The 14,287-nt window shown below is 40.0% G+C and overlaps 2 protein-coding genes across 2 annotated transcripts; one reads left to right on the forward strand and one right to left on the reverse strand.

The window, feature by feature from the left end:
- Window positions 1–671: 671 nt before the first annotated feature.
- LOC116416580 lies at window positions 672–2,671 on the reverse strand. The gene is made up of 4 exons (XM_031925510.1): window positions 2,462–2,671; window positions 1,313–2,360; window positions 1,038–1,177; window positions 672–938 (listed from the first exon to the last, which is right to left on the reverse strand). Exons 1-4 carry the CDS (start codon window positions 2,669–2,671, stop codon window positions 672–674), a joined length of 1,665 nt encoding a protein of 554 aa, XP_031781370.1.
- A 9,972-nt stretch (window positions 2,672–12,643) lies between these two features.
- Window positions 12,644–14,047, forward strand: LOC116416581. Its single transcript, XM_031925511.1, has one exon. The coding sequence runs from the start codon at window positions 12,644–12,646 to the stop codon at window positions 14,045–14,047; it is 1,404 nt and encodes a 467-aa protein (XP_031781371.1).
- The last annotated feature ends 240 nt before the right edge of the window (window positions 14,048–14,287 follow it).

A 14,287-nucleotide genomic window follows, 5' to 3' on the forward strand; every position in this document is an offset into this window, starting at 1 on the left:
AAGGTATACTATGTAAACCACCAAACTATTGATGTTTATTGAAAAGAAAAGAGTGTGATTACAATGTCTTGACTATGGAAAATTGAAGAGTATTAGAAGAGTGTTAAAGCACCGACGCGTTAACAAACGATATTGTTTATCATTGGTGCCGTGCGGGCTAGCGAAAACCGTCCAATTTGAACTTAAGGTGACAAGCTTATCGAACCTTCTCGCTCTCTCTTCGCATATTAAACTAATATTCGAACATACCGCCCCTCTTGCTGCCTCGCAGCAATAAAGAGACCGGCAATAACAATAAATTAAATTTAAAGATAGGAAAGCCTACTTCGAAAGAAGCTAATCCCTACCATGACTCTACCGATCGAACTGTTCTCATTAAATTTCTGTGGAATCAATTCCTTAACGAACAGTCGATCAACAACAAGTTTACAATGCTTTAAGTTTGACAACATTACAATAAAATTTGTTACAAGGTTAAATTCGCCTATATTCTTGAATAATCTAATGCAAAGTTTCTAGCAAGCTAATAATAAAGAACAAAATAAAAACTTGACTCTAATGAATCTGCATTTAAACATTCGACTAGGATGCTATCTATTCACGAGCTAAGTGAGTTTACAGTGTAGGTGTTGTATGTAAAATCTCTTCGATTGATGACACTGGGAAACTCTTCAGTCTTGACTGGACTCAGGTTGAAGGCCGGAGACTGCCCTCTGTGCACTCTTGTCTGAGGGCAGAAAAATGATCTCCACAACTGGTCGCTGGAACTCGGAATTGGCAGTACGGATGGTAACAACTCGAACTAGACCATCTTTCCCTCGATGTACCGCTGTAATTCGACCCAATGGCCACTTGGATGGAGGGCAGAGCTCGTCCTTCAGAAGCACCAAGTCGCCCACGACCAACTGTCGTCCAGGAGTCAGCCACTTGTTTCTCTGCTGTAAATGATGCAAAACCTCCAGTCACAATCGCTCCCAGAAATGGTTTCTCATAACCGAGAGTAGCTTCCACCTGCAAGTGCGAGATTTTAGATTCACGTCTTCAAAAGGCTCGGGTAATACATTGAGAGGAGCGTTCACAAGAAAGTGACCAGGCGTAAGCGCCACCGAATCAGTGGACTCAGAGCTCAGTGGGCATAGCGGCCAAGAATTTAAGCATGCCTCGATCTGAGCAGCAACTGTCGACATTTCCTCGAACGTTAATGACTTGTCTCCAATGACACGTTTGAAGTGATGCTTAAAACTTCTCACTGCCGACTCCCATAGTCCTCAGAAATGAGGAGCTCTAGGAGGTATAAAAGACCATACTATACCGTCCTTCGCCAATGCAGCTGCCACCTCCTGCGATACTGATGAAGCCCGTTGGAATAACTTGTCAATTTCTATGGCTGTGCCCTTGAAGTTGGTGCCGTTGTCGCTGAATACCATCCTACAAAGTCCACGCCGAGCGGTGAATCTGCGAAACGCTGCTAGAAACGCAGCAGTGGACAAATCTGACACAACTTCAATATGAACAGCTCGAACAACCATACACACAAAAATCGCTATATATCCCTTTGTAGACTTGGCACCTCTGCCCTTGGAGAACAATATTGGAAACGGTCCCACATAGTCCAGACCGGTGTATGCGAAAACTCGCTGGGGAGTAACTCGATATGATGGAAGCGGTGCAATTTGCTGCTGTACACTCTGAGCAGCGCAGCGAATACATCTATGGCAACGCCGATAAACTCCCTGTACAACTCTTAACCCACGTGAAATCCAATACGTCCTGTTGAGGGAACTGAGCATCAGCTGAACGCCTCCATGAAGAGTCTGACGATGTACCTCCTCAATCAACCTCTTGACTATAATACTAGATGCTGGCAGTATAATCGAGTGCTTCTCATCGAACTGCAAGAACGAAGGCTGCAATCGGCCTCCAACTCGGAGCAAGCCCTGTGGACAAATAAATGGTACAAGTCGCAGCAAGTGACTGCGAGATGACAACCGTTGTTTACTTCTGAGACACCGCAATTCCTCCTCGTAGTGCTGACTTTGCACATAACGAATCAGACCGACTCGAGCAGCCTCCATCTCCTCAGCAGTAAAATGACCAGTGCAGCGACTTCCTCTGGGCTTGACCGCATTCGAACGCCATCTGTAAGCACAAGCCAAAATCCGCAACGTCTTTGGAAAACTCGAAAACTTCTCCAAATAAGACAGCGCTTGTGATTCTTGATTCTCGTCAACCTTCTTCTCAACAGCAACCTGTGCATTTACTACATCTAGCGAAACATCCATGGGCAATCTATCAATTACCTTCCTCCAATCATTCCTGATCCATTCAGGTCTCTCCCACCACAAGGAAGACTGCTGAAGCTGCTCCGACGAAAACCCTCGAGTTCACAATCGGCTGGATTGTCTTCGGACTTAACATGACGCCATTGCACCCCAGGCAGAGTAGTGATCACCTCACTCACTCTGTTTGCCACGAAAGTCTGCCATCTCGATGGGTGACCATTCAACCAATCTAAAACTACCTTGGAGTCTGTCCAGCAGTGCACTGATACAGGCTTCAATAAAAGTCCATCTAAAAGGTGCTTCAACAATCTAACTAGCAACACCGAGCCACACAACTCCAATCGAGGCAAACTCTCCGTCTTAATAGGGGCTACTTTAGTCTTGGACATAATCAACGCCGATTTCTGCCCTGGTATTACCATATAAGCTGCAGCGACGAATGCTCTCTGAGATGCGTCAGAAAACCCATGCAACTCCCATGATATTTGCGAGGAGGAGCCAAACCAACGAGGAATTCACAATTGAGCCAAGTCAGGAAGATCAGACATCAACGCTTGCCACTGATCAAGAAGTTCTCCTGTGAGAGGTGAGTCCCAGTCGATACCATTAATCCACAAATCCTGGAGCATGAGTTTGGCCCTGACTAATACAGGTGACAGCCAACCAAGTGGATCAAACAACCTCGAAATCTCTGAAAGAATCGATCTCTTTGACATAACCTTTGGCGAAACTGGAATCTTAACCTCGAAACGAAACGAATCGCTCAATGGTGTTCATTTTAGGCCCAAAGCAGAAACTGCCTCATCCCATTCGACAGCGAACTCTTTCTGCTTTTCCGCCTGGATATCCTCCACGATAGCCGAACTGTTTGACGCCCATTTACCCAACTCCATACCTGCTGATGACAGAAGCTTGATCAGCTGATTCCGAATCTCAATGGCCTCAGACTCATTGTCAGCGCCTACAAACGCATCATCTACATACATATTGTGTCTGAGCACCTGCGCAGCTAAAGGAAACTCTACACTTCCCTCACTCGCTAGCTGAAGAAGAGTTCGAATTGAGAGGTATGGAGCGGAGCGCGTACCATACGTAACCGTCAAAAACCTATAATCTTTGATAGGCTTCGAAACGTCAGATCGACAGACTATTCTTTGCCAATCAACGTCATCTGGGTCAGCAAGCTGCAAGCCCCTGATGTGATCCCAATTGGACACTACGACCTCCTCTCGCGGCAAAAATCCCGTTACCTCTCTCAACACCAACGCCGAAAGCTCCAAACAAAATTCTGTGTTCAACCTGGACTTTAATTGAAGAAAAACTTCACCCTTTTACACCGCAGAAGGACCTGCACCGACACCAACCACAGACACAGAAACAGGCTTAATCTTTGCGGACAAACATTGCACAACTCTTTGCGTGACAAAAGAGACCTCTACACACGGATCAATCAAGCATCTAGCGTACATCGAATTACCATCTACGGATTGAAGTAAGACCTTGGCTGTGGCCATCAACCGAGTCCTACCCACCACTGTTGTACTTGCTGATACCTCCAGCATACTTGACTTGCCAGGCGCGCTAGAAGAGCCCTTCTGACCCGTTAAATTTGAAGAATCCGTCGCCTCTCCTCCTTGTCGTCGATCCGAGTGAATCTTCGTGTGGTGTCTGCCCTTACAATTGGCGCAACGATTCTGAGAGGTGCAATCAGCCAAAAAATGTCCAGATTTCGGGATTTGACATTTTGGCATGTTCGCGAACTCCGACGGACCCGGAACAGGTGGTACGTGTACGACCTGATTATTTTGCGCGCCTGCAGCGGTTACCGGTGGCCTCGCGGCGATTTCTAAATCTTCAATTGACTGAAGCACATCCGCTTTACTCTCCACATAACTTGACTCAACTTCGAGATACTCGTCGTTCTCGAAGTACGCCTCACCTTTGAATGCCGACCTATTCGCTTGCAGGACCAGATCCCTTTGAGTATACTCGGACCAATACGATTCTAACAAACTCAAACGCGTGCGCATGTGCGGCAGCGTGCGAGCAGATGCCGCTAATCTTGCCATGTTACGTTTGAAATTCAGCAAGAACCCGCTTATGCGCTTCTGCTTAACTAACTCTGCAGCCGCATCAGCCATTGTTACAGAGTGCCAACTCGATCAAATACGAATGATGCTTGATTCAGAAATTCTAGCAGCGATCGATCTACGAGTAGAGAACGAGTCAAAAAAAAAAAATAAAAACGATACTTAAGTGCCACCGCGGGTCCGCATACACACGGACACTAATTAATATGGCCGTCGAGATGCCAATGCGCGAAGATATGCGCTGTGTGGTGCGGCCCGACGAGCGAGCGAGCTTGCGCCGGCCGATGAACTGCGCACAGCTGCTAGTGTGAATGCACGAACGAGAGAGAGAGAGAGAGAGAGAGAGAGAGAGAGAGAGAGAGAGAGAGAGAGAGAGAGAAGGATTAAAAGCGAGCACCGCTCTGCCGCTGCCTCAACGTGGCCTAACGACGCCAAGTGAGCAAGAGCGAGACAGAGCAAGCGAGAGAGAAAGAGCGAGAATGAAATTCAAACCTCGTTTACGCCGGTGCCGTCAACTCCCGTGATGACTTTGCGTACTGGTCGCGTCGTCCAAAGTTGGCAGGATTGCGGTACCAATATGGCCGTCTTCTTCTTATTTCCCCTCGTTGTGCCCCATGGCGAACTCTTGGCATCCCTCGAAGTTCAAATCTTGACCGTTAACCTCTAGCCTCTAAACCTCTAACCTCTAAACCTCTAACCTCTAAACCTCTAACCTCTAAACCTCTAACCTCTAAACCTCTAAACCTCTAATCTCTAAACCTCTAACCTCTAAACCTCTAACCTCTAAACCTCTAAACCTCTAAACCTCTAAACCTCTAACCTTTAAACCTCTAACCTCTGATCTCTAAACATCTAACCTCTAACCTCTAACCTCTAACCTCTAAACCTCTAACCTCTACTCCTCTAAACTTCTAATACGTCTAACCTCTAACCACTAATCCTCTAAACTTCCAATACGTATAACCTCTAAACAAATAAATACTTCTAACCATCTAAACGTCTAAATTGTTACAACAACAACTGGCAGCTAGGCCCCTTGCGGCCAACTGCGAGAGCGAGCTCTAGGGAGATTCTGGACGCTCTCCGACCGTTGCGACTTCGAATAGTCGAACGGCTGCCGAAATACTTTAACACGCCTTCACTATGCAAAAAACAAAAAACTTTTCCGTACACAAAACACTTAATGCCATGATACTGCACGCTCTGCTACCAATATTTATAGTCTCTCGACTTTGATAGAGACTTGTGGATCAAAACAATTAATGTGAAAATAATAACGCGCTCTTTAAACTTGGATAATTGAAGAGTATTAGAAGAGCGTTAAAGCACCGACGCGTTAACAAACGATATTCTTTAACGGTCGAGACTGTGAGGCGAGTCCTCACAGTGCTTCGGCAATACGAAAACTGAATAACACAAATCAGCGAAAGCGGCAGAAGACCGCTCGTACCGTTACCTGGTGATACGTATTAAAAGTATGTGCTAATTTGGGACTGACTATTTTGAGTATATTAAATATAAATATAAGTATTTGGTACATCAAATTCTTATACTTATATTTAATATATTCAAAATAGTCAGTCCCAAATTAGCACATACTTCTAATACATATTACCAGGTAAATTACATGTTTTTAGTTCGTACTAAAAATACGTACAAAAAATATGTATTTATTTTCAACAGGGTGTTGTAGCAATAGATATAACGATTGTGTAGAGTTTTGCGATAGAGTGAAATAATGAAAAACTTGTATAAGGGAATTTTGGTGTGCAGTAAATATCTGAGTAAAATTATTCCGTGTAGGGTGTAGAGTTATCTTTGGCTAAGTTTTTCACTTCTAAAAGTAGGGTATACGATAGTGCAGAGTATTACTATGGAGTACAATAATGAAACTTGTCTGTAGAGAATTATAGTGCAGTAAGATTTTTCCATAAGAGCTTAAGTGTAAAAATAACAACAGTTGTCAAAAGAAGCCAGTTTCAGGATCAATTCAAGAAAATAAAGTCAGGTTAAGTTTCCAAGGCAGCACAATAAAATTTATAGTATAAAATACTAAATATGATTTAAATAATAATATCAAAATATTATAATTGATGTTATTGACAATTGTTGGCATTTTCACAAGATTTAAATAAATTACCTGCTAAAGAAGTAAACATGTTATAATATTATGATATTATTATTTCAATAATTTAGTATTTTTATACTATAAACTTGATTGCGGCGCTTGAAGAACATAACCTGACTTTAATTTATATATGTTATTTATACTTTTAAGCCCTAGGGAATATTAATAATTCTATAAGGCTGTATGGAAAAAACCTGCAGAGGAATCTATGTGAAATTATACCCATAATTCTGTAGGAAAACATGTAATTAACTGCGTGCAGTTATTTGAATATCAGTGCACATGCATGGACATAAGAGAAATAGACTGCGTATATAGGTTAGCAAATGTGTCATCCATTAAGAGAGAGAGAGAGACAGCATATACCTTCTAATACATAGACAGAAAATGGAACAGAAGGTATATGCTGTCTCTCTCTTAATGGATGCCACATTTGCTAACCTATATACGCAGTCTATTTCTCTTATGTCTATGCACGTGCACTGATGTGCAAATAACTGCACGCAGTTAATTACATGTTTTCCTACAGAATTATGGGTATAATTTCACATAGATTCCTCTGCAGGTTTTTTCCATACAGCCTTATAGAATTATTAATATTCCCTAAAATATAAATAACAACAGGATATAGTATAAAATACTAAAAATTATTTAAAAAATAATGTCATAATATTACAACATGTTTACTTCTTCAGCAGGCAATTCATTTAAATCTTATGAAAATTATTCCGTGTAGGGTGTAGAGCTATTTTTGGGTACAGATTTTCCAGCGTCAATCCACTTCTACATCTTAATTAAATTTACGAATTTCATATGTGAGTGATAAAATAACTATAAGCAGTTATTCAGTACAAGTTTATTTAACAGAAAGGCATGACTTTGAGTCTAACAATATAGTTGTTTAGAATATTTACAATCCAATATTTTTTAGAATTTATATCTATTTTTAAATTTTTAACTGGATGTATAGTTAATAAACGCATACAGACAAGTATACTTATAGATATTCTTTATAGTTTTTTATGTTTTTGACATATGCAGGATATTTATTAATAGAATTTCATTACTTTGTGTAGGTTTCATAACCCTACTGAAAAATTTCATATGATAATCAGCTGATTTTTATCTAAGATCACAAAATCATTTAATTGAGTAACGATATACTTGTATCTCACCAACTAGACATAAATATAATAGAATTTTTTAGTTATTTAAATAATAAGAACGAAGAATAGTCACAAACGTTCACGTCAATATTTTACTTGGTAAATTAATAAAAGGAACCATCTTGTCCATCGTATGATTAATTTTTGAACCCTCTTATACTTAAATATTAGTTAGAGAATCATTTAACTTACACAATATACTTGTGTCTACTGACTAGATATAAATGTGATAGACCCAAGTGATAAAGTTTTAATTTCCCTTTAAAAACCTATGTAAGCATTTCATCAATGAACATAATATTCATATGGGTCTTCAGAGAGAAATTAAAAGTACATCACTTGGGTCATATTCAACTTTAAATAATGTTTTATTAGTGCGAAAGAAATGATCTTATTGGTATTCGAAAGCCAACCAAAACTAATAAGTATCGTATCCAGGGATTTCAACTCCAGCTTTTATGAATGAATATTTTTATAAATGCATAGAGTGACAATACAAAGTAATAGCAAGTTTCTTCGTGGAAAAATACACTAGAAACCAGAAATATAACTTCCCTGAGTTAATATATCCTCTGTATCAATTCATCTAAGAAACATGACTCGCCAAATAGAAAAAAAGGTTTATAATAGGACTCGGGTGACAATCTAACTAAGACTTATGAAAAATCTGATGTTGGGTTATAACTGCTCATTCAGTTTTTCATGTATAAAAAAATATAAAAGCTATAAAATATAATGGAAACTTTATTTTAATAAGAAAATACTTAATACATAATACTTCGAATTTATAAAGTAATAAACAGTTTTAATTGAATGTATTATTTCAACAATTCAAGTTCTTCATTTGCTAAATGATTTAATATCATTTCTAAACATGGTCCTGGTAACTTCTGCTTGTATAATAATGGTACCATTATATCCTTTGCACTATTTAATAAATTAAGTCTTGTCTTACCGATTCGATATTTAATCATTAGTAAACCATGGTATTCAGGAAACTTGGTTTTGAAATCATCTGCTTCTAGAGTACATTGTACAGTAGGATTTCTGCATAGTGCAGCAAGTGCATTGATATCTTCATTGCAAAGCAAACTCATCAAAGAAACGTTATTTATTTTCATCTTATCTATTTCATCTGTGAATTCACTTTTGATATGCGCAATGTTAGTGTCAGAAAAATGTATCATACCTGGATCAATTACCCATTTATTTGCTAAAATCAGTGTGCATAACTCATTGTTGAATCCATCAACATGATAATTTATCAATTTCAATTTTTCTACATGGCTCAAAATATTCATATAAAATTCTGCTGGTAGAAGTGAATTGTTTAAAATTGAATCTTTATAATAATTTAATGGCATAGTACCATTGCTGTCTGAAATATTGATATCCGCACCATATTTCAACAAAAAGCGAAGCATACATGGACGGTCGCAAAAAAGAGGTGTCTCTCCACTTATTAACCTATGGTTAATGTCGCAATTATAATCAAACAGTATTCCTATCCAACAATCATCGTACCAGTCACCAAAGCATAACAAAACATGATATACATTTAAGCATAATGTGTGGATTATTTGGTGAACGTTAGCACCACATTTTATTAAGAAATGAAATAAATCCTGGTGTTCATATAGCATTGCGATATGCAAAGGTGTTCCTAGTGATGAAACTCTGTGAATATCTGCTTTATACTGTAGACATAATTCAACTAAATTCAAATCATTGTATTCTGCAGCAAAATGTAGTGCTGTATAGCCAAGAAAATGTTCATGATCAGTATCTGTAGCAATAACTTCACTGTTTTCATTGACTGGAGTATTAACTAAATTCTTACATTGTTTAAAACTATATACACTCAAGAAATATTTTATAACAGTTATGTTACTATTCAAAGATAGCAATGTATGAAATTCTTTCACTATTTCTTCCATGGTTATGTTCGTTTGTTTATATAACGATACAATTTCAAAAACTCTTATTGTCTGCAAAATAAATCATAAAAATAAAAGAAAATGAATAAAATTTTACTCTACTGCAATAAATAAATAAAATTTATCCCTACTGCAAAATCTTACATGAGATCTCAGATGAAACATTGGCGTGCGATCTCAGTTGAAATCTGATGTGAAATCACAGTTGAGATCTGATGTGAGATCTCAGATGAGATCTCATGTCAGATTTTGCAGTAGGGATAAAAAATATCAGATATTTACTATGAATCTTACGTTTTTTTCGTTCGTTTGTACAAGCCTCAGAAATCTAATTAACTAATTATGACTAATAATTATTAGAAAAAAAACTTTGAAAACAAAGAAATAGCATCACGTGCATAAATACAAGGAAAAGGAGGTGATGACCTAGTGGCGCACTTTCCACGTGCAGACTCAGAAAAAAACCGTTGGGGCTTATACTGAAAACTTCAGTAGAATCTACTGGACGAGTTAGGTTAAGAAATTCCTGCGCGATAGACGCTATTCGAATGCGCAGAAGGGCCCAAACGCGTCTAGCCCCGCCTACCGCCACTGCCGCACTTGTCCCCTCTCTTCTCGCTCGGAAATTTTGTGCTGTTTTTTTCTCAGTTTGAATATGACGGGTCCCGACTTTCAGATTTTCTCTGATGTCGCTACTTTCGACACGGTTAAATGAAAATGGATCTCTTGATAGAAAAAGTTAATAGAAGTTGATAGAACTCAATAAGATTTCATATCGACTCTAAGTCTAACTTTTAATCCCACTTTTTGCATTAGAGCTCGATAAAAATCTATAGAATAGATATAAATCGATAAAATTATATACGAAAAATGACCATTAAAGTGAATAATGGTCAATCATTGGTACTATGAAACATCGTTTTTAATTGTTGTTTTACGTATGGAAATTTATCGATTTCTATTGATTATATCGATTTTATTCCCTAGTGGAAAAAAAGTTTTGCACGCTACTATTTTTATCTTAGGATTTCAGAATAAACCAGAAGATAACTGAAGAAAACAGAAATTAACTGCAGAAATATGTCAGAATTCAGACAAAGACATCAGTTATTTACAGTTATCTGCAGTTTTTGTTTCAGTTTCCGTCAGTTTTCATCAGTTATCTGCAGATATTAACAGTTATCAACAGTTATATTATCTTGTTACTTTTTCGTATTATAGGCACGATTTTTAAAAAATAAAGAGAAGAGCAGAAATCTGAAGATATTAGTTTTGGTTGGAAAAAAACTATTGAATACAGAAGACAACAGTTATAAATTAATGAAAACTATAAAATAAGTCTTGTCTTCAATTATTAACAGTTATTATCTGTTATACTAAATTTTTAATTTATTTACAAAATCATAAAATTTCATACCCGTAGAAAACTGAAGAAAACTGGAAAAAACTGAAGAACACTGAATAAAACTGAAGACAACTGAAGATTACTGTTATCTGTGTCTCAATTTCGACATTTTTCTGCTGTTATCTGCAGTTAATAACTGTTTTCTTCAGTTTTTTTTTTCATTTTTCTTTTTCGCTAAGGTTCGACTTATAATACAAAAAGTGAAATTAAGATATAGCTTGTTGCTAATATTCGAGTAAAATGAAGTAAAAGGAAGCGTTTCGTCCACCGTATGATCCATTAAAAAATGTATCTCACTAAGCAATAGGAATTTGTCAATAGTTTTCAATGAACTCAAACCTTCTCCTTCCGTTTACAAGCATTATAAAACACGTAAATCTGAAATCTTATTACATATACAATACGGATTCTTCAAATTTAACGGGTCAGAAGGGCTCTTCTAGCGCGCCTGGCAAGTCAAGTATGCTGGAGGTATCAGCAAGTACAACAGTGGTGGGTAGGACTCGGTTGATGGCCACAGCCAAGGTCTTACTTCAATCCGTAGATGGTAATTCGATGTACGCTAGATGCTTGATTGATCCGTGTGTAGAGGTCTCTTTTGTCACGCAAAGAGTTGTGCAATGTTTGTCCGCAAAGATTAAGCCTGTTTCTGTGTCTGTGGTTGGTGTCGGTGAAGGTCCTTCTGCGGTGTAAAAGGGTGAAGTTTTTCTTCAATTAAAGTCCAGGTTGAACACAGAATTTTGTTTGGAGCTTTCGGCGTTGGTGTTGAGAGAGGTAACGGGATTTTTGCCGCGAGAGGAGGTCGTAGTGTCCAATTGGGATCACATCAGGGGCTTGCAGCTTGCTGACCCAGATGACGTTGATTGGCAAAGAATAGTCTGTCGATCTGACGTTTCGAAGCCTATCAAAGATTATAGGTTTTTGACGGTTACGTATGGTACGCGCTCCGCTCCATACCTCTCAATTCGAACTCTTCTTCAGCTAGCGAGTGAGGGAAGTGTAGAGTTTCCTTTAGCTGCGCAGGTGCTCAGACACAATATGTATGTAGATGATGCGTTTGTAGGCGCTGACAATGAGTCTGAGGCCATTGAGATTCGGAATCAGCTGATCAAGCTTCTGTCATCAGCAGGTATGGAGTTGGGTAAATGGGCGTCAAACAGTTCGGCTATCGTGGAGGATATCCAGGCGGAAAAGCAGAAAGAGTTCGCTGTCGAATGGGATGAGGCAGTTTCTGCTTTGGGCCTAAAATGAACACCATTGAGCGATTCGTTTCGTTTCGAGGTTAAGATTCCAGTTTCGCCAAAGGTTATGTCAAAGAGATCGATTCTTTCAGAGATTTCGAGGTTGTTTGATCCACTTGGTTGGCTGTCACCTGTATTAGTCAGGGCCAAACTCATGCTCCAGGATTTGTGGATTAATGGTATCGACTGGGACTCACCTCTCACAGGAGAACTTCTTGATCAGTGGCAAGCGTTGATGTCTGATCTTCCTGACTTGGCTCAATTGTGAATTCCTCGTTGGTTTGGCTCCTCCTCGCAAATATCATGGGAGTTGCATGGGTTTTCTGACGCATCTCAGAGAGCATTCGTCGCTGCAGCTTATATGGTAATACCAGGGCAGAAATCGGCGTTGATTATGTCCAAGACTAAAGTAGCCCCTATTAAGACGGAGAGTTTGCCTCGATTGGAGTTGTGTGGCTCGGTGTTGCTAGTTAGATTGTTGAAGCACCTTTTAGATGGACTTTTATTGAAGCCTGTATCAGTGCACTGCTGGACAGACTCCAAGGTAGTTTTAGATTGGTTGAATGGTCACCCATCGAGATGGCAGACTTTCGTGGCAAACAGAGTGAGTGAGGTGATCACTACTCTGCCTGGGGTGCAATGGCGTCATGTTAAGTCCGAAGACAATCCAGCCGATTGTGCAACTCGAGGGTTTTCGTCGGAGCAGCTTCAGCAGTCTTCCTTGTGGTGGGAGAGACCTGAATGGATCAGGAATGATTGGAGGAAGGTAATTGATAGATTGCCCATGGATGTTTCGCTAGATGTAGTAAATGCACAGGTTGCTGTTGAGAAGAAGGTTGACGAGAATCAAGAATCACAAGCGCTGTCTTATTTGGAGAAGTTTTCGAGTTTTCCAAAGACGTTGCGGATTTTGGCTTGTGCTTACAGATGGCGTTCGAATGCGGTCAAGCCCAGAGGAAGTCGCTGCACTGGTCATTTTACTGCTGAGGAGATGGAGGCTGCTCGAGTCGGTCTGATTCGTTATGTGCAAAGTCAGCACTACGAGGAGGAATTGCGGTGTCTCAGAAGTAAACAACGGTTGTCATCTCGCAGTCACTTGCTGCGACTTGTACCATTTATTTGTCCACAGGGCTTGCTCCGAGTTGGAGGCCGATTGCAGCCTTCGTTCTTGCAGTTCGATGAGAAGCACTCGATTATACTGCCAGCATCTAGTATTATAGTCAAGAGGTTGATTGAGGAGGTACATCGTCAGACTCTTCATGGAGGCGTTCAGCTGATGCTCAGTTCCCTCAACAGGACGTATTGGATTTCACGTGGGTTAAGAGTTGTACAGGGAGTTTATCGGCGTTGCCATAGATGTATTCGCTGCGCTGCTCAGAGTGTACAGCAGCAAATTGCACCGCTTCCATCATATCGAGTTACTCCCCAGCGAGTTTTCGCATACACCGGTCTGGACTATGTGGGACCGTTTCCAATATTGTTCTCCAAGGGCAGAGGTGCCAAGTCTACAAAGGGATATATAGCGATTTTTGTGTGTATGGTTGTTCGAGCTGTTCATATTGAAGTTGTGTCAGATTTGTCCACTGCTGCGTTTCTAGCAGCGTTTCGCAGATTCACCGCTCGGCGTGGACTTTGTAGGATGGTATTCAGCGACAACGGCACCAACTTCAAGGGCACAGCCACAGAAATTGACAAGTTATTCCAACGGGCTTCATCAGTATCGCAGGAGGTGGCAGCTGCATTGGCGAAGGACGGTATAGTATGGTCTTTTATACCTCCTAGAGCTCCTCATTTCTGAGGACTATGGGAGTCGGCAGTGAGAAGTTTTAAGCATCACTTCAAACGTGTCATTGGAGACAAGTCATTAACGTTCGAGGAAATGTCGACAGTTGCTGCTCAGATCGAGGCATGCTTAAATTCTTGGCCGCTATGCCCACTGAGCTCTGAGTCCACTGATTCGGTGGCGCTTACGCCTGGTCACTTTCTTGTGAACGCTCCTCTCAATGTATTACCCGAGCCCTTTGAAGACGTGAATCTA

The sequence above is a fragment of the Nasonia vitripennis genome, assembly GCF_009193385.2.
Source record: "Nasonia vitripennis strain AsymCx chromosome 2 unlocalized genomic scaffold, Nvit_psr_1.1 chr2_random0010, whole genome shotgun sequence".
In the NCBI taxonomy this organism is placed as follows: domain Eukaryota; kingdom Metazoa; phylum Arthropoda; class Insecta; order Hymenoptera; family Pteromalidae; genus Nasonia; species Nasonia vitripennis.